The sequence below is a fragment of the Eurytemora carolleeae genome, unplaced genomic scaffold (genome assembly GCF_000591075.1).
Source record: "Eurytemora carolleeae unplaced genomic scaffold, Eaff_2.0 scaffold53, whole genome shotgun sequence".
Taxonomy (NCBI): Eukaryota; Metazoa; Arthropoda; class Copepoda; order Calanoida; family Temoridae; genus Eurytemora; species Eurytemora carolleeae.
In genome coordinates, this window is record NW_019396380.1 from 164,832 (window position 1) to 187,803 (window position 22,972).

Consider the following 22,972-nt stretch of genomic DNA (forward strand, 5'->3'; position numbering starts at 1 on the left):
AAATATCAATACTGAACTTTTCTTTACAAAAAAATGCTGTATGCATAAATATTATATACAATAAACAGAGTGTCTCTGAAAAAGTATTCAAAATTAGGCTCTGTTTTCAAACAAACATGAACTTCTAATTATAACTTAATTCTTAGGTTTTATACGATAGAATAGAATAAATTGCACATTTTCAATCATAGAATTGAGAATTTTTCATATAAATGACGAAAAACTATGTTAGATTTTTGTTGAAAATCTTAAGATAAGGGACCACCTACATTAAGATAAGGGACCACCTACATTAAGATAAGGGACCACCTACATTTCGATTGCTATACATTTTGAAGTTTAAAACAGCAGTTTAAAGTAAAATGTTTCTACGAGGACCTTCCAATTTATGGGCATTGTTATACACTGATGTCACACACACAACAAAACGAAGTTTAGTGTGTGAAAAGTAATTTACATCTTTGGAAGTGGGACTGAGCACAATTTCGAGTGTTAGTCATACTTTTAAAGGTTAAAACGGGATTTTAGAGAAAAATATTTCATCAATGCTTATCCATCCGATTTATAGGAATTGTACCTACTACTACTGGAGCACTTTTTAACACAATACTACGGTGTATGAGAAACTGAAAAGTCTTAACACATTGTTTTCAATGACACCTTGTATGTATATAAATAAAATATTAAGTAAATATATGGCCGCTTATGATTCACGATTGTAAATCTAAAAATATAATATATCCACCCAAAATATAGCAACCAAATATATAACATTAAAATAATATAATATAACCATCCAAAATATAGCAACCAAATATATATCGCTGATAATATAATCTAACCATCCAAAATATAGCAACCAAATATATAACATTATAATAATATAAAAGAACCACCCAAAAATATAGCAACCAAATATATAACATTAAAATAACATAATATAACCATCCAAAATATAGCAACCAAATATATAGCATTATATTAATATAATCTAACCATCCAAAATATAGCAACCAAATATATAACGTTGATAATATAATATAACCACCCAAAATATAGCAACCAAATATATAACACTATAATAATATAATCTAACCATCCAAAATATAGCAACCAAATATATAATGCTGATAAAATAATAAAACCACCTGAAATATAGCAACCAAATATACATTATATATATAATAAAATAATTAATATAACCGTAAATTCAAACATATTTGACCGGAAATGCAACTCTTTACAACTAAAAATATCAATATTTTTGACCGAAAATATCATTAAAAACTTTTATTTTTTTATCAATCTGAAACTTTATGACGAAAAATAAAAACATTTCAATAAAATCGAGAATTATTACACAAAAATGTAGAAATGCTAAACTCATAATTTCATAGAAGTTATCTATAACAAAGAGAATTGAAACAATGGTTATATTCATGAGTAAAAAATAGTATTGAATTCGATAAAATTTGTCTAAAAAACGGTTGTATTTTTGTCAAAATTCGTTATTATTTAAAAAAAAATGTTAATATTGTAACTGGTGTGAGCTTAATAGCTCGGAATAAGGATAGGTCCATTGAACCCGCTCAGTTCTCACACGAACCCGGAGCTAAACTCAGATTGGATAGTTCCATTGATCTAACCCCTTCAGTCCTCATACGGACTCGTAACTAAGCTTGGATTGCAAGTAGTCTGGCCTATAAACAGGGCAACGTATTAGCCCTTTTGTATATAGCTATAGTTCAGACAGAAAGTGGGGCGGATGATAAGTCGCCAACTTTGAGAAATAATTGTTGTTAGAAAATGACAACCCAGAAAGCATGCTTTGAACTCATGTTTGAATGCATGGAAAACCGAAGCCACCATTGCCCCAGATCCTAGTTTAAATTCAAGCCAACAGGCATGAACCACGGCTTAGAAGGAGAAAGTAGGATCAGATTGGACTAAAACCGAAATGGAGTCAGTTAGCACAAAGATTCAGAAGACGAGAGATTAACTCGTTGTACAAGGCGAATGAAAGGCGGAGAGTCTGTTAGAGAGCTCCGGTTTTCCATGATGCATTAGTATCATTTTATTTGTTTATTTTTTACTTGTAAATAATTTTTTTTCCTATACTCTGTAGATTTACCCACATCAGTTTTCAGGCTTTAGATTTCCTATATTTCATACTACTTTTAAATGGTAACAGTATTATTTACAACTACGATACAGGGAAGTTAGGGGAATTTTACTTTACCAAGGGTTTACTTTATGGGTAATCCTGTCAAGTGAAGCAGTACAATTATATTTCACCTGTGTTTATGCACTATAGTGATGTAGGATTTAATAAAGAACCTCGGGGTCGTCATAACAATCAGATTCTTTTATTCAAAATAATTCAAGTTTTCTGAAAAATGATTCACGGACATCTATAGAATTAAGAATTGAATTTAGGCCAAAAAATTATCTAATTAAAAGAAAAATCAAAAATGGAAAAACTGAAAATAGAAATGACAGTATCAGAAGCCTCAACTTGGAGGAATTATGTACTGTAGAGTTTAGATTTATAATTTCAAGTGAAAACGATTTTATTGTCCGCATCAAATTTGGATTTTATCGCTTATAATTTTAGCGGGTTCAGTTCTTACCCCTTTAGGTTTTTACGAACACTCGCTTTAGAAGATGTGAGAAAAACCAAAATATTGAGTATTTAGAATGTTGTTAAAACTGTCAATAATCCTTATAAAGCTGACAGATTCGTGAGGAATTTAGCTCACAGTCCCTTTAATGAATTATATTGTTGCTCCCTTGTGATTCTGTTAGAAGGTATTAAAACACTGAAGCATGGCAGAGAATATAAAATATTAGTATACGTTGATTAAACAATAGGCTCAACTATTTTTCTTACCAAAAAGCAATTTGAAATCCTTGGATCCGCTAAGTTTTACGGATCCGGATCCAGGAAGTGAATATGTTGCGAAGCACTGGCTTCTACAGGAGTCTAAAATACAGAGTTACCCAAACAGATGAAACTCCAGACGACTGTTTTTCTTTTCTTGATTATTGAGTAAGATATTTAAAGACTATAATGAAGGCAGCAGACTTCATTTAACAAAGGACGTCATATTTCAAGAGTATATGGGTAGCCCACAGACTTTACAGACTGCTTTTCTCCCTTCACAGGGTGGGCTACGTAGGCCTAAGTTGACCCGGCACGACATGCTACGTTATTACTATAGGTTTTTAGAGTGTCATCTCACGGCCACTTGTTGAACATGTAATACACATTCAGGGGTTAAGTTTTACAACTTTTAAAGAAACACTCCAATTTTAAACATGAAACACAACATTTATGAATTCAGCCTTTTTTGAAGTTTTTTGTTTCGTATCCAAAGAATCCTTAAATATCCCTGAATACAGATGTTTGCTGATTGGTCGTGTACAATACTTGTACACAATAGAACATGCTGTGGGAAATATCGCATATTTTAACTCTCTTATCTCTGGGGTAGTCTTTAAAGTCTCACTTTTGGTAACTTCAGCGTACTTTATGGGTAACCCTGATTTTTCAACAGGTCATGAAACCATTCTCTAAACTCATGTAACTACTGGTCAAAATCCTTTAGATAATTATGAAGCTGAAGGGTCACCCACTAAGGATGCGACTTCAAAGACGACTGCACGGAATGTATACTGTCGATTCCTCATATTTATGATTCCCTGAGACTGTAAACTTCATACTTGTTCATCAAATCATTAAATAAAACATTTAAAGAAAGCATTCAATTAAAGGCAGAGGACTAATTTTAAACTTATGTTCGTCATTTTTAAGAGTTTTAACTTTGAAGTTGTCTTTACAGTCTCTATCAGTGTGGTCAACCCTGTAATTGTGTTACATATTTTTGAATTCCATATATGGGATTAGAAATTTTATTTAAATCAAATTCAACAGTTTTTTTTCAATAATTGTTTGACCATAATTAAATGACGTAGTCAAATCTGATTACTCTATAATAAACAGAAATAAGATTATAAAGCAGAAATTGTATTTAAGATACAACATTAAAATATTTCAATCTTTGAATAATACATTCACTTGGATCCGGATCTAGTTTGAGCTTAAGTGAACCGGATCCGGATCCAGCTTTAAGGATATGTCATCCAGTTTTGAGAAAATGTGAACAGGATCCGGATCAAGTTTGTAGCTAATTTGAACCGGATCTGGATCATGTTTGAGCTAATGTGATTGTGAACCGGATTCAGTTTGGAGCTAATTTAAACCGGATCCGGATCCAGTTTAGAGCTAATGTAATCTGGACCCTGATCCTGTTTTGAGCTAATGTGAACCGGATCCGGATCAAGTTTTGAGCTAATGTGAAATTTCTTCCAAAAACTCGAAAGTTTGGGTTCATTCAGTTTACGTATTTCATACAAATAAACAGGTATTATTCATACCTAAGGATGAGACCTAGATATTATGGTATGACGGTCCGGATCCTGAACAAGCTGAGAACGCTTGAAAAAAATCCAGATTTCGGTGACGGTAACAAAGAATCCAGTAAATCCGCAAAAATTAACTGACAAAATTTCTAATTAATTACTGATTTGATAAATTCAGCTGAATAAGAAGTAAACCAAGGATTCTAAAAACCAGTGAAAACGACTGGATAACATTGACTTAAACTTTACAAAACCCTGGATTCAGCCTGCCAAATAAAATGGAATAATGGATCTAGATCTAGATAGATAGATATAAGTTGGAACTATTGAACCTCGATCAAAGAATCTAGCATGAGAATCAGGATAAAATCAGCTGAATAATATTCTTCATAGAATTAATCCCAGTCAGATGTGATGTTGCGGATATGGTTTCCTTTAGGTTTACTTTCACCCTCATCCTCCAACACGGATTCATCAGCCTCCGATCCATTCCCCGTAGCCTTCAAATCATCTTCCATATCAATAGCCTCTGCATTTCGTGAATTATATCCCTCAGCAGCCTAAAAAAGAAAATTGACATAATGTAAAGCTTGTACATTACGTAACGCAAGACAGTAAACTTCTAAATACAGCAAATTGTCTGTAACATGTATTTTATCAAAATTAAAAAATAAAGTTTAAGGTTGTTAGTGTAAGCCGCAGTGCTTTAGATGAAAAATTTTGATGAAAAAAAAAATAATTTAAAAAACTAATTCTGAAAACGTTTCCACCCTCAAAGTAGGAGTTTTGAACGTCGAATTTGCGCTCAAACTCAGGATTTACAGATCTTTAAAAAGTTTAATATGTCTCAAATGAATTCGAAAGAAGTTTTCCACAACACTGCATACTCAGTTCAACTACCTTAAATAGCCGGTCACTCCCTTTAATGAATCCGGATCTTAACCTAGGCACTTGCAAGATGTAAAAAAGAATTTAAATTTTCAAAGTTGTAAGAAAGTTTCATTAAAGAGTAGATGGATTTGAAGAAAAATACAATTTGTTAGCACCCAGACGACAATTTTCCGCCTTATTATTGTACAATTTTAAATAACGCAGGGGGTTAATCTGCATGTAAGAATTGTATGATGAAATTTGAAAACTGTAATTTCTAAAACCTTGAACTGTTGCTAACCCCCCTCCCCCCACTAAGTATTCAGGATTTAGGGTGATGAAATAGGGATAAAATGCATCGGAAGATGATAGTATTTTTCTTCTTTCTCTTTAGTTTTATCTTCTTTCCCTTTAATCTGATCTTTTTTCCCTTCATTTCTATCTTCTTTCTCTTAAAGTTATCTTCTTTCTCTTGATTTGTTATATCTTCTTTCCCTTTCATCTTATCTTCTTTCTCTTCAATTTTATCTTCTTCTATCTATATATAAATTTGGCTTGTCTGTTTGTCTGTTTGTATCCAATAAACGTCAAAACGGCTGAACCGATCGGGCCCAAATTTTTTGTGGCACCTCGTGTTATCCCAGGGAAGGTTTATAAATGATAAAAATAAAAAAAATGTGTTTTAAAGGTTTTTAATTTTGTAAAAAAATTTACATCCGCGAAAATCCGCGATTTTTTTGTTAAAAATCCGCAAAATTTTCTTCTTCTTTGTTTTTAAATGTAAACAAAAAGAACATGTTCACAATATAAAAAGAAGATGGGCGCGAAGCGCCCTAAAAGCCTAGAAAGAAGGGCGCGAAGCGCCTTGAATTTCTAGTTCTCTATAATTCTATCTTCTTTCTCTTTCATTATATCCTCTTTCTCTTTAGTTCTATCTTCTTTCTCTTCAATTTTATATTCTTACTCTGTAATTCTTTCTTCTTTCTTCTTTCTCTTTAATTATAGCTTCTATCTCTTCAATTTTATCTTCTTTCTCTTCAATTTTATCTTCTTTGTCTTTAATTCTATTTTCTTTCTCTTTAATTCTATTTTCTTTCTCTCCAATTTCATATTCTTTCTCTGTAATTCTCTCTTCTTTCTTGTTTCTCTTCAATTCTATCTTCTTTCTCTATAATCCTATCTTCTTTCTCTTTAATTTTATCTTCTTTCTCTGTAATTCTATCTTCTTCCTCTTTGATTACATCCTCTTTCTCTTTAATTCTATCTTCTTTCTCTCCAATTTCATATTCTATCTCTGTAATTCTCTCTTCTTTCTTGTTTCTCTTCAATTCTATCTTCTTTCCCTTCAATTCTTTCTTCTTTCTCTTCAATTCTATCTTCTTTCTCTATAATCATATCTTCTTTCTCTTCAATTTGATCTTCTTTCTCTATAATTCTATCTTCTTTCTCTTTATTTCCATCTTCTTTCTCTTCAATTCTTTCTTCTTTCTCGTCAATTCTACCTTCTTTCTCTTCAATTCTTTCTTCTTTCTCTTCAATTTTTCGTCTTTCTCTTTAATTCTATCTTCTTTTAAATTCTATCTTCTTTCTCTTTAATTCTATTTTCTTTCTCTTTAATTCTATCTTCTTTCTCTTTAATTCTATCTTCTTTCTCTTTAATTCTATCTTCTTTCTCTTTAATTCTATCTTCTTTCTCTTCAATTCTTTCTTCTTTCTCTTCAATTCTATCTTCTTACTCTCCAATTTTTACTTCTTTCTCTTTAATTCTATCTTCTTTCTTCTTTCTCTTTAATTATTCCTCTTTCTCTTGGATTCTATCTTCTTTCTCATTAATTTCATCTTCTTTCTTATTTCTATTTTCTTTCTCTTTAATTTTTTCTTCTTTGTCTTTAATTCTATTTTCTCTCTCTTTAATTCTATCTTCTTTGTCTTTAATTCTATTTTCTTTCTCTTGAATTCTATCTTCTTTCTAGCTGTTATTCAATCTTCTTTCTCTTTAATTCTATTTTCTTTCTCTTTAATTCTATTTTCTTTCTTTACAATCAATCTTAACTTTCCAAGGCCCTTTAAACTAGAGATAGTAAAATACATCTTCTAAACTGAAAAACTCAACTTAAACTGAAATTCTATGAGATGAAAAAAAGACAAAGGTACAGAAAATAATTATGACTTCTGTTGTGCAAAAAAGTAGGAGTACAATTAAATCTATATAATAAAGCTTTCCGTTCATTTATCTGTGATAGCTCTGAGATCTAGAGGGGGGGGGCGCAATGCCCCCTTTCCCCCCCTGTATACGCCCTTGCTTCTTTCACTCAAACTATATCTTCTTTCTCCTTAATTCTTTCTTCTTTCTCTCCGGCCAATTCTATCTTTATTTTTCTCCAATTCTTTCTTCTTTTACAACAATTCTAACTTTCTCTCCATCTTAAGTTCACTTCTTTTCATCCTTTTGTTTTCATTCATATATACTCCTTTCTATTTCTCTCTTTCTCTTATATCCTCTCTCATTCCCTTATTTCACTCTGGATCATTTTTAAATTTTCTGGATCAAATCCTACTTATTCATTTTCCTTACTTAGATCATTCTTAGCCCCCCCCCCCCCCATCTTTTAGGATTCAAACGTTTATACAAGTTTAATGACTCATTGCTAGAACGTTATGAAAAATAATTCATCATAAAATTAAAAATAATTCTGCACTTGTGTCTGTGTTGTGTTTTTAAACCTGTCCTGATTCCTTATTGGTCGAATAATATATTGCCGGTGTTCTGATTGGTTAGAGCTGAATAGTCCTCTGTGATTGGTCAGGATATCAGCTGTATCTACTGCGTAAAATACTCAGCCTAGAATATACCAGAAGGCCCCAGAACCTAGCCACAACTACATTTCATCATACTTTCTCAGTGTATATAAACTACACGGATACAGAACATTTCACAGTCGAGAGAAAATTATCAAGATGGCAGACAACATTTCATACAAGGGATATCTGAAGATGGAGCAGGACGGAGAGGAGGAGGTGAGAAGGTTCATGATCTGCAAGGACATGACCAACAACTTTAACAACTTGAAGGAGAAGCTGGTTGTTGTTTTCCCTCAACTCAACGGCAAGAATATCAACATCACCTGGACTGATGCTGATGGAGATAATGTTACTATTGCTAGTGATGAAGAGCTTATGATTGCTATGTCTGAGATGACAGGACCAGTTTACAAGATCAGTATTCAAGTTAAAGGGGAGAAGAAAGTCGAAGAGGAGAAGAATTCTACTGGTGAAATCCACCCTGGAGTTAGCTGTGATGGTTGTGATGGACCTGTGGTTGGAGCTAGATACAAGTGCATGGTGTGTCCTGACTATGATCTTTGTGAAAAATGTGAGGGCAAAGGTCAGCACAAGGAACATAACATGATGCGCCTCTCTTCTCCTCAGGGACAATGGCCCCGTCACTTCTTCAAGCGCCTCCATAAGCTTCAAGAAAGGATGGATCAGAAGATGAAGGATAAGCACGAAGGTAGGAATGAGGAAGATGAGAATGAAGTCAAGTTTTCTGGACCTTGGGGCAGAGGATGCATGAGGGGACGTGGAGGAATGGGAGGAATGAGAGGAATGAGGGGCATGAGAGGTTCCCCAAATATGATGACACCTCCTAATCTTTTCAATAGCTTCATACAAGGATGGATGGGGCAAGAACAGTGTGGAACTCCTACACATGCTGCAGCTCACTCTGCTCATGAAGCTGCTCACAAGGCAGCTGCTGAAGCTGCGCATAAAGCAGCTACTGAAGCTGCTAATGCTGCTACTGCAGCTGGAGGTGCTGCTGCTGTAGATAGCAATGCAGCTCATACAGCTTACTTATTAAACATGGGGAATTTGATTGCTGCTGCCCTGGATCCCTTTGATATAAGTGTTGATGTTTCTGTTGAGACACCTGAGGGAGTACGTACCACTAGCTCCACAACTTCTTCAAGCTCCACTGCTTCAACTACTCCAGCAGAACAAAAAACTGAATCCAAAGAATCTACTCCTGAAGTTGATGCTAAAGTAATTCCTATCCAGAAGGAAGCAGAAGCTGAAAAACCCAAATCCGGGTCTGCTACTCCTGATCAAGATGTAGATGAGGCTTGGGCAGTAGTTGATGCTGTACCAGAGAACAACGAGAAAATCTACCCTAAACTACCAGAGGCAGAACCTACCCCTGCTAAAGAAGATGCAGCTCCTGAGACTGCTGTACCTGCTCCTTCAGCTCCTGAGGCTGCTCAGCATGCTGATCCCAAGATCAAGGTTGCTCTGCAGGCAATGATGAACATGGGGTTCAGCAACGAGGGAGGATGGTTAGCTAGCCTCCTGGAGGCCAAGAACGGAGATATTGGAAAAGTCCTTGATCTTCTTCAACCTGTTAAGAAGGTAGAGTTGCAAAGCTGCTGTCAGACGGGAATTTAGAGTGTAGTTTATAAACTGGATCCAGCTTAGAAATTCTTATTTAATCTGCATTTAAAACCAAAAAAAAACTCAAAAAAAAAATCATATTTAACCATATATCACTTTAAATAAATGTTGTGCTAGCAATTAATTTTGTAATAATTTTAGAGAGAGAGAGAGATCAAAAAAGTTGATTTGACACAAAGTTTTCCTTCATAGGTTCAGGTTTAAATTTAAATGTCTTTAGAGTAGAAAAAATCTTGTTCATAAAATATATTTTGAAAAATGTACAAAAAGAGTTTAACTATACCCAAACTAACCTGGCTAGAGCTGTTTACATGAGTTCTCATGTGGTTCATTAACCCTTTCAAAGTTGTTGCAACAAATTTGCACAAATCACATTTTTTCACACAGTCACAGTTACCCTTCTTCTTGTGCTGAAAAAAAATTATACAATTTAGTTAGCAGAACAAAAAACATTATTATCCTTTCTTATCACCCTCTTTTCTTTTTGTAATCACGAGTAGACACAACTGACGAGCTTAAAACCAACCCTGGCCGGGTTTGTTTGATTATACCTTTTGTCAACTCCTTAAATTCATAAATCATTAACAAAAACATGAAAACTACGCCAGTAAGATTAGCGTAAAGGTAGGAGAATTCAAAAAAAATCTTTAAAAATTGCAGCTTCAAATCTAAGTAATGTTCTGAAATAAAATAAATAGCTAAGAAAAAATGTCGTCTTACTCCAGCCAGTTTTTTTTTATTAGTCAACGCGCGTGGATAATAAGAACACTTAGTCAACTTATTTCCATAAGAGTCTGTACTTGAAATTTTAAGTGAACCTCCGCTACCCTTAAAACCTTGGGCTTCATCTGACAAACAATGTGGAGAATAATCTTGGTTTTCTAGCTTGAAAAATGTTTAAGTCTCATATATTTTTCCATTGTTTCGGAGAAAAGAAATGCGCTAATCACTATTGTAGAGAAACCACAACTGAAAATAATAAGTTTTCTAACACACAAAAATATATACATATCATACTTGATCAGAGAAAGGTTTAAATGGTACCGTTGTGAATTGGTCATGCCACTCTATTCCTGTAGGTTTGCTTGAAATTATGTTAACATTCCTAATAAAAGCAACTTGGGAATTTCTAGATTATTAAGAATCGATGTTGACATTATTTCGTGGACAGATGTCAGGCACATAAAGAAACTATGTGCATAATTTCAAGTAGCCCTCCATGGTACCTTGAAACCTTTATATAATCAACAATGGGGGAAGAAAACTTTGTTTTTAAGTTTTAAATATGTTTATTTCTGATAATTCCTATATGTTATCCTGCAGTAGAAAAACGCTAGTCACTTTCGAAGAGAAACCACAATTGAAAATACTCAGTTGTTAAAATAATAAACATTGATTTCTAATTAAACCTTGATCTGACAAAGCTTTTAAGGATACAGTTGTTTATCGGGCATTGTCATCCTTGCATTGAGGGTCACTTGAAATAACGCTTTCAGTCACTTTAGGGTCTTGACTAAACACTTACATGAATAGAATGGGTATGTATGGTTAGAGCCTTGGAAGTTATGAAGATAGCACCACACAAACTGCATTGATGAATAAAATCCTAGGAAAATCATCTTTAAAATAAAGCTCTTAGCTCAAATATATTTATTTATATGTTAGCTATAGAGCTGGCCAAACAGCTGGATAAAATCGGCGGATTTTTTAGGAAACCCATGGGTAACCCGGGGTGACAGATTTTTTTAAAAGCAGTTTTTCTTTTTAAAAAATTCGATTTTTAAAAAATACTCTATTTTTTATTCCACGGGCAACGCCGGTTTCTTCAGCTAGTATACAATATTTCAGTTTTATTTCATACAGTGGGACCCTTCAACTCCAGAATATCAAGACGACTTTTTGACTTCAGCAATGATGTTAAATAGTCAAATTAACATGAAACACAACAATTGTGCAGTGTGTACAGATTCATTTCACTTCAAAAGTTTATTTTCAAGGTATAAAACTATAGAAAACCATAATCTTTTATCAACATTAAACACTCATAAGATTGCTTAAAAGTCGCAATCGATTTCACAGTTTTAGGGGTCCCACTGTAGAGGATTATATTGCCCTGATAAACTATTTTTCCAAGGTTTTTAATGATGAAATAAATAGAAATAGATAACATGTCTGCCAGTGCAAATATGAGTCATATTATATTCTGACATGTTGAGAGGGAAATTCGAATTGACAAAAAAATAGTTTTGAAAGAAGTCTTATTTTTGTTTTTACCCAAATAACAACCAACCTCAGGGGGGGGGGTCTTTACTGTTGTTTAATATGTGACCATATGTGTGTTTTATAATTCAGTGCTTAGGATCCGTATCCGTTGGATCCGGAAGATTTTAGGTTCCTGGATCCGGATCCGCAAAAATATACAGATCCCCGGATCCAAGGGGTAAAATATCAATAAAAAGAGCAAAAAAACCTTTTTTACTCTCAAAACCCAAATCTGAACTATTGAAAAAAGAGAAATTATAAAAATTTTCTAATATCTAAGTGGTTCATCAAGTCATAAAAATAAGCGGAAAAAAATTTGAAATTCAGTTTTGTTAAACAAAATTCAGTAAATCTTAAAGAAACGATCTGGATCCGGATCCGGAGTTTTATATGAGACTCCCCCTTGTTTAAGTCTTCATCCCCTAGTTAGGTACCTCTACCTGGTTTGAATCTTGGTGAACGTCTACTGCATGAATCTTGAGGGCTACCTTGCTGAGAGTAAAATATTTGCACTTTTTGCAATAATATCCGCACTCTTCTGAACACAATATTTATTCTTAGAAAATGTTCTTTCTTTTAACGTGTGGTGGGATGAGTGGTACGTGGGTTTAGGATATGTAAGGATTTGGCATTTCAGTGACTGTTTTTATAAAAAATAACAAAGATATCAATTATAGGTCATAATACCTTTGCAGTGCAGGTCTACGCTATGGCATTTACTGTTTACTAACTTTTGTTTGTTTACATTTAAAACCAGTTTCTGAGCTGCCCTAATATGTGTCTGTTAAGCTTTACACAAACTCCTTCTTTTACTCTCGATCTTTTATCAGAAATAAACAAAAAAATCACTAGCGAATCACTGTGGTCAGCATTTATCAATACAAATTACAAAATGGTTAACTCACTGAAATAATGATATAATACAGACATATTATTTCAGTACATTATCCGGTACTGAAATGCTACACAATAAAGAATGGTCGATCTGTATTATATCACAATTTAAGTAACCCACACTGTATTGTTATATACGCTGACCACTGAAGGAAAAATAAAAATATATTGAAAACTAAAGAATAATAAAATTGGTATTCCTGATTTGGATTGGTCTGGAGTTTCTGACTCCGAGTTTATCCCGTGTTTTCTCTTCGAATGAACCCGTAATCCTTTTCCAGACTTAGCCGAGTACTCGCACAGAGGACAGTCAAAGGTTCCTAATTATAGTAAATAATTCTAATATAAATTATCAACTAAATTATTCGGCTTCAATATGCAATTTTTACTGATCTTATAAAATAAATGTTAAACTCATAAATATTTATTATTTAACGCCCCCCCCTGGCCCCATCCCCGGCGGTAACTTTGAAATTATTTACACACAAATCTAATAAAAGAATAAAGTATCATAGAAGATGGAAAAATTCTGAAAAAATGGATTGGAATAAAATATTTACAGTAAGTTTCCAATCGTTTATTTCTTTAGATTACCACAGAAAATGTATCCAGAGCTGGGAACTTTAGAATGGTGGATATCAGAATTCTTAATTTGTTGGCAATTGCTGTTTTCTCTCATGGGATAGAATATATTTTCAAGGCTGTCATTGGTCAATACAATTTACGAACTGTGAACTCTCATTGGAGAAAACAATGTACGGATATTCAAAGAGAGAGAAAAAGAGTGTTAGGACTAAGATTAAAAGTTTCCACAGTGGATATTAGGATTAAGTAGTTGGGATTAAGGTTATCCATTCTAAAGTTCCCAGCACCGATCACTTAACAAACCTTCTTCAAGTTCATTTGGAGTAGAATTCTTGCAGGCATCATGCTTCTTCAACAGTTTTTCAGTTGCAAATACTTGATCACAAATACCACACTAGGATATACAAAATAGCCATCAAATTAATCATATAAAGCGAACAAATAAGCGTAAAGGGACCGTTGCTGGAAATTTAAGTAACCCTCCATTTCAAGAGGTAGATTCAGAATGAAACCCAAACCTTAATATAATTAAAATGTAAAAGATATCGTATTTTTTTTTCTAGATTTGAAAAGTTTCAAATTTTGGCAATTGAAAATAATCAATTTAACCCAGAGAGAATATGGATATCCCATTCGTTCTTGTTCAGACAAAGCTTTCACAGATACCATTGTGAATCAGACATGACGATCGCGGTATTTACATGCATGAATATTGAACATATCCTATATGCATGGCCCCCTAACCAAAAATTGTCTTAAAAGGTGACGAACAAAATTGATATTAAATTAAATCAAGTTAAATCAAACTGTTAGTGACGTTCTTCACCCGCACGCAAATCTTTAGGTGAGCCTATACTTAATCAAAAATGAGATGAGGTCCTACGCTACGTAAACTGTATTCAATTTTACTCCGAAACTTGGGAAAATTAGACTTCAAGTCTTGATTTGTATCAATCTCGGTAGTATTTGTTAGGCCTTTAAAAATTATAACGGATATCCGACATTATTACCAGACCATCAATCACAGATTCTAGCCTCAGCTCTGGTCTAAATTGAAATAAAGGATAAAGGGAAGGGAGGGGGTGTCAAATATTGGATTTTATAATAATTATCACTCACCCTGAATCCTGGTCTATGACTGTTCTCGTGCTGTTTCCAGGAGAGGAGGTTAGAGAACCCGATCTTACAGTAGCAGCAGACAAACGAGGCAGATAATCTTTACATCAATCAATGATTCAATGAATCAACGAATCAATGGATCAATCAATCAATCAATGGATCAATCATTCAATCAAAAAAATAATCAATCCATGAAATGGTGAAGCATAGCCATCTTTGCATGTAGGGCCACTTGAAACAACGCTTTCAGTCCCCCTAATTTACTACTACTAGTCCTGTGTGATCATGAAGTCCGAGCATGTTAAAGGTTTAATGAACTGAATTCTTCTTATCTCAGCTCTACTTATGTTTAACTCAAAGCTCAAGGTCAAGATTTATAACTTTCATATGACCTTCCATGCAAAAATGACAACGCCTGATTCACAACGAAACCCTTGAAACCTTTAACTGACGAATAATGTGTTATTGTAGTTTTCTAGGTTTTGTGTTGTCTTGAAGTAGAAAAGTCTCTTGAAGACCTGTAAACTATTCTCCTTAAATTAACAACATTACTTATCTCTTTTGTTTGTCTTATGCTTTTCATCCAACATTTTATTTGAACAAAAACCCAACAAACTATTTACACAAAGGGATAAATCATTTAAAATAAAAAGTCCGGGGAGTGGGACTGGATTTATTACATTGTCTACCGTAGATTAAAATAGATGTGCAGTGAAGTTATTTTCATCTATAGATAAGATAAGATAAGATCTTACCCCCAGCTAACTTCCCCAAGATCTATATACAGGATTTGTCCATGTTTTACATGAATGATCCCTACAAACATTTAGTCTCCGACAAACCGAAGTCGAACATATGAAGTCCAGAATTATCTACCCGACATTTTCGCCATTGGCACATATAATTCCTGGGATAACATACTACACTGCAGAACTACAGATAAGTATTTAAATCGACGGTATGTAGTTTAGCAACCTAGCTCAAAATCATTAAATTCAATTAAAATGTACACAATGAACAAAAAAGTAATACAAATCAAACTTACCGTTCTTTAACGGAGCTCCGTTTCTCTGAAATACTAGTTTGACGTTCTGCAACGGAACTGGACTTCTCCGGAGTTTTGGATTTACAGTCTTGAACGGAGCTGCTGGAGATTGCTTGAGCAATATCATCCTCGTCATCAGATACAATTATCATTGCATCTAAAACAACTTTAGATTTAAATAAATATTCACTTTAAACGGACAATGTTTTAAGGACAAACTCCATTATTAATTATATTTTAATATGATTTTATATTACTTTATATTAACTATTTATTCATCGATAGTTTATAACAATTTTTGAACTAAAAAACTAAATTTCTTGTTCTAGAAAAACTCTTTTTCATCGCATTGTAAACTTTTGTAAACTTTTGAATTTTTTCAAGAATTGTTAAAAAAATGTCAAGGTAAATATTTTATTTAAAATCATGAATTTCCTTTTGCTCTAGATTTACAATAAGGAGAATCTGTCTGGATCTTGAAGGTAGTCTGAGCAGGACTCAATTCTATTTCAGGATTAGTTAGGTTTTTAACATTTTTATAAAAAATTATATGGATCAGATAAAGTTTGGGAAAGCACTCGACAGTGCTAACTGCTAAGGATCCAAGTAGAAAAACAGGAAAAAATCCTTGTTGCATTTTACTTTATCTAAGAGGCATCTCCCCAAGTGATACGGTTTGACCGGCTTTAGGTGACAAACTCACAAATATTTTCAAACATATTAACATAAAACTAGGGGTACATTTTTTCAAGTATGGGGGGCTGGTTTCTAATATCCTGCCTGAGATGGTGGATGAGGTTGCAGCTCTTGGCTTGAAGAAGCTTGTGATTGAGGTCTGGGATATATCCAGCTTAATCCGCTTCCTATCATCAACTACAGACGAGCAAGAAAATAACTAAAGTTTGGCCCGGTTACGTGAACACTTGCTAATTGCTAAAAACTCTAATTTTCAAACCCTTATATCTTTGAAACCTGATGTTGGCATACTTTTGAATCTACTAGATCTACTGGTCTAAGTTTAAAAGATCTAGTTTTGTGGCAATAACAAAATTATGATTAAAACCTTGTAGAATTGCAATTTACATAAAAAGTTTTTTTTTGCAGATTTAAAATAATTTTATTTGATGCTTTCCTCTTTCCATTGATCTCTTTCTTTTCATCTCCTGTGGCGTAGATTCAGATTTCGACATTGTTTGTTTAGCAGACCCTCCTGTTGCTGGTTCTGTGGCTTTAATCGGCTTCGGAGAAACACTGATTTCAGAAGAATCAATTTCCACTGCGTTGCTGTCACAGTTGACAACACCGCTGTCTGATTCGACAGCACTGCTGCCTTTGCTTGCATCACAGCTGGTAGATTTGCCGGCGCTGATGTCACAAATGTCTGATTTAACAATCCATTTCTCAAACTTTTGTCCTGAAAATTACTTCTAAATGAATTAAATGAAAAATTGAATTTCCCGCACTTAAAGTGACCAATAACCAGTTCAACACGAAATAAGTGATGGTTATTATTTTTTTTCTCTATAAATATACTTTGCATGTTTGTCTGTTCGCTTTAATTCAATAAACGGATGAACTGAACGGGTCCAAATTTGTGTTGACACTTCATGACCCAAAGTAACTAGTAAGTTAATGAAGTAGAAAAACTTGGCTTGAAAGTTAACAGTTAAAAGAAAATACTTATTCTTTTAGTTCATAAATTGGGCACTAAACCCCCTGAATGAATATTTAAAAAAAAAATATTTTTTAGTCTGAAGTTATTCTTGATTTAATTTGAGAAACTTCTTGAAAATTCATGTGTAGCAAACCTTTTTTTAGAACTCTGCTTCGATTCCTGTTCCTCATTTTGTCGACTTTGCTCTGACTTTGGTTTTTCCTTGTTCTCCTGTTTCAGTTGAACAGGAAGTGGAATATCCAAAACAGGAGCTGAATCTGAAAAGAGAAAATGAATATATGAACTAGAGGTTACAGGGTTACCCGCAAAGAATGAAACTTCAGAGAAGATTGTACAGATTTTATTCAGTTTACATATTTACACTTCCTTATTTAAGTAGTCATAATAATGATAATAATGATGATGGTTATGATGATGGTAATGATAGCAATAATGGGGATGATGGTGATGGTGATGAGGATGATAAATGAAACTTACCTAATCGTATTTTCACATGGCCTACTGTCACCTAAAAGCATCGATACAAATAAACAAATCTTTATCTTGTTTATTCTATTCTAGTGTTTATTTCGCAGCATAGGGTTCCTTCATTTTTATGCGATTACCTGGATCCGTTCTTTTTAAAAAAAAAATCGAAGATCTGGATCCAGAAAATATATATTTTGTTCAGTTTTTCTATATTTTTTTCTCACAAAAACAAAGTAAATAAATATATATATGAATATTTTTTGGGTGCCATGACAAACTCCTGAAAGACAAACTCCTGAAAGACAAACTCCTGACAAGACAAACTCCTGAAAGACAAACTCCGGAAAGACACACTCCGGAAAGACAAACTCCGGAAAGACAAACTCCTGACGAGACAAACTCCTGAAAGTACAAACTCCTGAAAGACAAACTCCTGAAATTATGAAATTTTTCTCTGAATGAAATATGATAAAATTCATAAACTTTAGGAGAAAAAATCCGCAAATATCCTAGAAAAATTCTCAATCTTTAGTAATTTGAATATGCTTCAAGCAGCAAAGTATTACAATGATCAGAATAACCAGCAAATTTATTATTATTTATTTTTTATTATTTAGGGTTAGGTTAGGTTAAGACACTTTCTGGGCCGAGCGCTGCGGCTAGGGGGGCCGAGCGCTGCGGCTAGGACAGGCTAGGGGGCCGAGCGCTGCGGCCATGGGTTAGGTTAAGTTATGACACTTTCTGGACCGAGCGCTGCGGCTAGATTAAATATAAATTGTAAAACATTTTTTTAAATTTGATATTATGGAGTTTGTATTTCAGAAGTTTTTATTCTCAGGAGTTTGTCTCGTCAGGAGTTTGTCTTTTCAGGAGTTTGTCTTTCAGGAGTTTGTATTTTCAGGAGTTTGTCTTTCAGGATTTTGTATTTTCAGGAGTTTGTCATAAATAATCTTAATAATACCAGTAGCTTAGAAATCACCTTAAATAGGCCTGTGTACACTGCACAGTTGCAGTGTTTCATGTTTAAAGAGATATCATATCTCTTTAAAGGTTTAGTATTTTTAATTGGGGAATAATCTCTTTAAAAGTCACTTGTGAATTTCTTTTGGAGAAACAATTGTAGGAAATGATCAGAATTTAACACTTTCCAAGCTAGAGAGAACTGACCATGTTTTCCACATCTATTTCAATGGAGGGTAACTTTAAAAACAGACTTCAGTCCCTTTAGGTCTTATCATTTGTCTTCCTAGTCCCTAGTTGAATGGTTCCCAATGTAGTAAACTACAGGGTGTCCCACATCATATTGGATTGTTAATGTAGTAAACTACAGGGTGTCCCACATCATATTGGATTGTTAATGGCTCAAAATTACGATTTTTGGGACTAATCAGAAAGTTTAAGAAGAATCTTTATCATTTTTAAACATTGTATTAGGCCAATATAAAAATTTGCATGCAGAAAATACTAGGTTTCTTTAAGCATTATGTGGGTATTTTGGTGTTAAAGCTTGGATATATTCCAATATGATATGAGACACCCTGTACAAACCTGAATATTGTGTATGTTGGTGAGAGGAGTTCGAGAAGGTTTAACATTGAACTTAATCTTCGCCATCAGTTTCTCCATAGTTCCAGCCTAGAATATATTTAACTAAACTTACAATGGGTGGAAACTTAACTTTTAACTACTTTCAAATTGAAAAACCCAAAAAAACCAATAAGCCCAAATAAAACCCACTGGGCAGTTAAAAAAAACCCGGGTTTTTCCCATACCTGACTGCAGTTGCATCCCATTTTAGGAATATGGAGTTTTTAAAATTATTTTAATTGATTTTTTTAAAGAAGTAAAGAAGATTCCAAATTAAAAAATCTACGATGCTTTCACTATTAATTTCCCACATTTGTCGAGACACAATTTCAGGGGTGTATATTTTCTTTAAAAATCATTCCTCCCATTTTGAAAATATTTTTTTTTGCCCAAAGGTTATGGAATTCTTTTTAGGATAGAATTCGCTAAAAAGGTGAATTAAAAAATTTTTGTGTAAAAGTATCAGGTAGGAATAAAAAAAGTTGTCCTTTGATATTCATTTTACATTTTTGTCCCCAGGTCATCAAAAATCCCCCACTTCCCTTGGAGGAGTGTAATTCTTAGAATTCTATACCCTGCAGTGCACAAAAACTAAATGGAGATTTATGATTAATGAAAACCCTTATTTTAAAAACAATTTTTACCTCATCTTGTTGATTCCGTTTGACCCTACTGAAGACAGAGACAGGTTTGTTGGGTATCTTCTTTAGCACATCTCTACAAGAATATATTATTGGATTTATTACAATAATATTTTCTAATTTTACTGAGTGCATCTATTTAGTACATACAGGAGAGCCGTAGAGGTAGGTGGCAATCCCCCCCCCCTGGTCAAAAAGTTATAATGAAAAGGCAAAAACAGTAGCAAATACGAAAAAATCAAAATTCTCATATTACATTTTAATACTTCTCCCATGCACCCCCTTAGAAATTAACCGTTGCGCCGGTAGTGCATAATACGTGCATAAACTTGAGTTATTGCTTCGTGTTTTCTTTAGACGGAAAAATAGATACCTCGGAACCTGCTCATCATTAAAGAATAAGATCTGCTAAAACTCTGAACTTCTTTAAGAGAAGATTTGACATATTGTAAAGCTCTAAACATTCCTAAATGTTTAGAGCTATCTAAAGCCCGTGAGCCGCTTTACATGTGGCTCTCTAGCATTTGTCAATTCTTCAAGTATTGTGTATCCAAATATGAAGAAAGTTTAGAGGACAACTGTTATTTTCATAGAAATTCAAGTATTAGATATTCACAATTAATTTAGAAGATGGGCGCGAAGCGCCCTCTAAGGCTAGTAATTCTAAATTTAATTTAACCCTCAGGGCCCGGAATTACAAAGGTTGGAGGGGGGGGGGCGGGGGTTACTTTTTAAAATTCAAATAACTTAACTTAAAAAAATCTGGCGAAATTAACTTTATTAGTTCAAGGAGCAGCTAGGGAACATAAAATAGAAAATGCTCGGAAATGATTTAATAAAAAGCTCTAGTTCTGCAATAATATTTGTATGTATTGGTTGTATTATCAGAGGGTGAAGGACTGAAATCTAAAAGCCATTGAGGAACAAAAAAGTTTGATTAAAACACACAATTGTTATTATTATGCTTAGTGCACACATTTTAAATATTCACTGTATAATTGGAACAATTTAAATAAAAAATGACGCAGTAACTAGGAAAAGTCTGAAGACATGAAAATAATCACGATTTGGAATTATTATTTTTCTAGAACAGTTTTGAATAGTTGCACCTTATCAAAGATTTCCTTTTATTCTGTATCCGAGCCGAGCATCAATAACTAATGAAGATATAGTTGTTCGTTTATTCATTTAAAAGAAGTGTTTATTTCTGACAATTTCTTTTATTACTTCATAAACCTGCAAGTCACTTGAAAATAATCGATATTAAGATGGATAAAAGGGACAACTCCATCTTTATACCTTGAACAAGGTTTCAAGGGTTCGTTGTGAATTGAACATGTCATTGAAATGACAGGGAGAATTGATTAAAACACAGTACGAACAGTTCCACTACTAATTGTGACCAGATTGCACAAACAATATTTTATCAATTTGGAAAAATTAAATGCTTTGCGTAACCTAGCATAACCCAACCCTTGGAAATGTCTTAACTACAATTCAACTTCAACTGTTGGAAAGCATCAAAAATATTCTTTTTTGAAGATGTTAGAGCATCAAAACTGTCTCTGATACAGGTGCAAGACAATATATGTAAAACTCCCATTTTCTGAGACACTTTCCAAGTCACAATTCTAAGACACTTTACTAAGTCGTAATTCTAACTCAAACACATGTATGTCCAAGGAAGACATGTCCATGGTAAGACATATTTCAAATTACAGTTCTAAGTAACAGTTACATCAACGTTATACTTTTGAGACCAAATTATGTCTCAGACACTATCTAAGTCACAACTATGTCAAGACTCATTCTAAGTCACAGTTCTAAGAAAACTACTTACTTTAGGGACATGCTCATGTCTAAGACTCTTTCTAAGTCACAATTATTTCTAAGTCACTTTTTTAAGTCACCATTCTATGTCAAACTTATACTTTTTAGACATGATCATGTTCAAGACAATTTCTAAGTCACAATTCTAAGTCACAAATTCACTATAATGTCTAATACACTCTCTAAGTCACAAATATGCATTAGACGCAGTTTAACACTTTCTAAGTAACAAATTTGTCTTAGACACATTCTAAGATTCAATTCCGATTCAAAATCAAATCAAGTCATGTTTTTTAGGCTTCATTGTGTTTTAAGATCCATTCTAAGTCTTAGAAAGGTCTGAGACACAGTTTCAGTCACACTTATGTCTAATTCACAGATACAAAATTATGTCGAAGACACTTTCTGAATCTCAATTTATAAGTCACAATCATTTTTCAGTCACATTTTTCTTTGTCAATTTTGTTTTAAAAGTTTGACTTTGATACGATTTTGACTTTAAATATTTAAAGAGATCATTCTAACTTAAACACAACCATATCTTAGTTCTTATTTTAGGTTTGATAATGTTCAAGACAGATTCGAAGTAACAACTTTAAGTCGCAATTCTAAGTCACAATGTTTGTTGCTTAGTCAAAAAGAATGTCAAAGTAAGCATTCTATATCAATGTTTTTTTTCTGTTCATATTAAGATTTAAATTTCCCTCAATATTTAAAAAAAAGTCATTTAGAGTCCGTTAACTTATAATTTGAGGCCATAAACTAGTTGCCATTTTTAGCAACGTAATAAGTACCTTTCAAAACTAACTATTAAGAAATTTGGCAATTTTGATATTCTGAGTCATTTTATCCAAAAAAGGAGGGAGAGGGGGAGGGGTTAGGCATCTTCTTCCTCTCTTGCCAAAACATGCCCTTTTTCAGGTTTTTTCTCCCTAAAAGCATCAAAAATGATTGTTTTACAACTAATAAGAAACTATTTCTGGTGTTAAATCCATCTGAAAAGCACAAGGAACAGCAATGCTTCCTAATTCTTAGCTCATTAAGTCATAGTTTGACTGGAAAGCTAATATTTTCTCAAAGAAGAGTGAGTAATGCATCAAATTTGATTGCTTATTGCTTTTGATGCTT

At 33.4% G+C, this 22,972-nt stretch overlaps 4 protein-coding genes across 5 annotated transcripts in view; 1 reads left to right on the forward strand and 3 right to left on the reverse strand.

The window, feature by feature from the left end:
* The window catches only part of LOC111702071 (uncharacterized), a 28,146-nt gene extending 25,684 nt beyond the window's left edge, over window positions 1–2,462 (reverse strand). The window contains exon 1 of the mRNA XM_023473634.1: window positions 2,296–2,462. Within this exon, the coding sequence (XP_023329402.1) occupies window positions 2,296–2,351 (56 nt within the window). The 5' untranslated portion in view covers window positions 2,352–2,462. The remainder of the gene's footprint in view (window positions 1–2,295) is intronic.
* Window positions 2,463–3,898: 1,436 nt separating this feature from the next.
* LOC111702090 (zinc finger Y-chromosomal protein) lies at window positions 3,899–17,139 on the reverse strand. 2 transcript variants are annotated; one of them, XM_023473660.1, is made up of 11 exons: window positions 16,776–17,139; window positions 16,424–16,516; window positions 16,079–16,147; window positions 15,644–15,809; window positions 14,599–14,695; window positions 13,783–13,873; window positions 13,095–13,214; window positions 12,441–12,538; window positions 11,264–11,344; window positions 10,032–10,148; window positions 3,899–4,982 (listed from the first exon to the last, which is right to left on the reverse strand). In XM_023473660.1, exons 1-11 carry the CDS (start codon window positions 16,831–16,833, stop codon window positions 4,818–4,820), a joined length of 1,155 nt encoding a protein of 384 aa, XP_023329428.1. In that variant the 5' UTR covers window positions 16,834–17,139; the 3' UTR covers window positions 3,899–4,817. The 2 variants fall into 2 exon arrangements, with proteins under 2 accessions (XP_023329428.1, XP_023329429.1); XM_023473661.1 differs by having other exon boundaries at window positions 15,644–15,800; window positions 16,776–17,134.
* Window positions 8,151–9,858, forward strand: LOC111702089 (sequestosome-1). The gene has a single exon (XM_023473659.1). It carries the CDS (start codon window positions 8,251–8,253, stop codon window positions 9,730–9,732), a length of 1,482 nt encoding a protein of 493 aa, XP_023329427.1. The 5' UTR covers window positions 8,151–8,250; the 3' UTR covers window positions 9,733–9,858.
* A 272-nt stretch (window positions 17,140–17,411) lies between the features above and the next one.
* The window catches only part of LOC111702072 (PHD finger protein 7), a 28,276-nt gene continuing 22,715 nt past the window's right edge, over window positions 17,412–22,972 (reverse strand). Inside the window, exons 12-15 of the mRNA XM_023473635.1 lie at window positions 20,018–20,090; window positions 19,335–19,421; window positions 17,796–17,826; window positions 17,412–17,575 (exon numbers count right to left, since the gene is read on the reverse strand). Coding sequence (XP_023329403.1) covers window positions 17,412–17,575; window positions 17,796–17,826; window positions 19,335–19,421; window positions 20,018–20,090 — 355 coding nt within the window. The remainder of the gene's footprint in view (window positions 17,576–17,795; window positions 17,827–19,334; window positions 19,422–20,017; window positions 20,091–22,972) is intronic.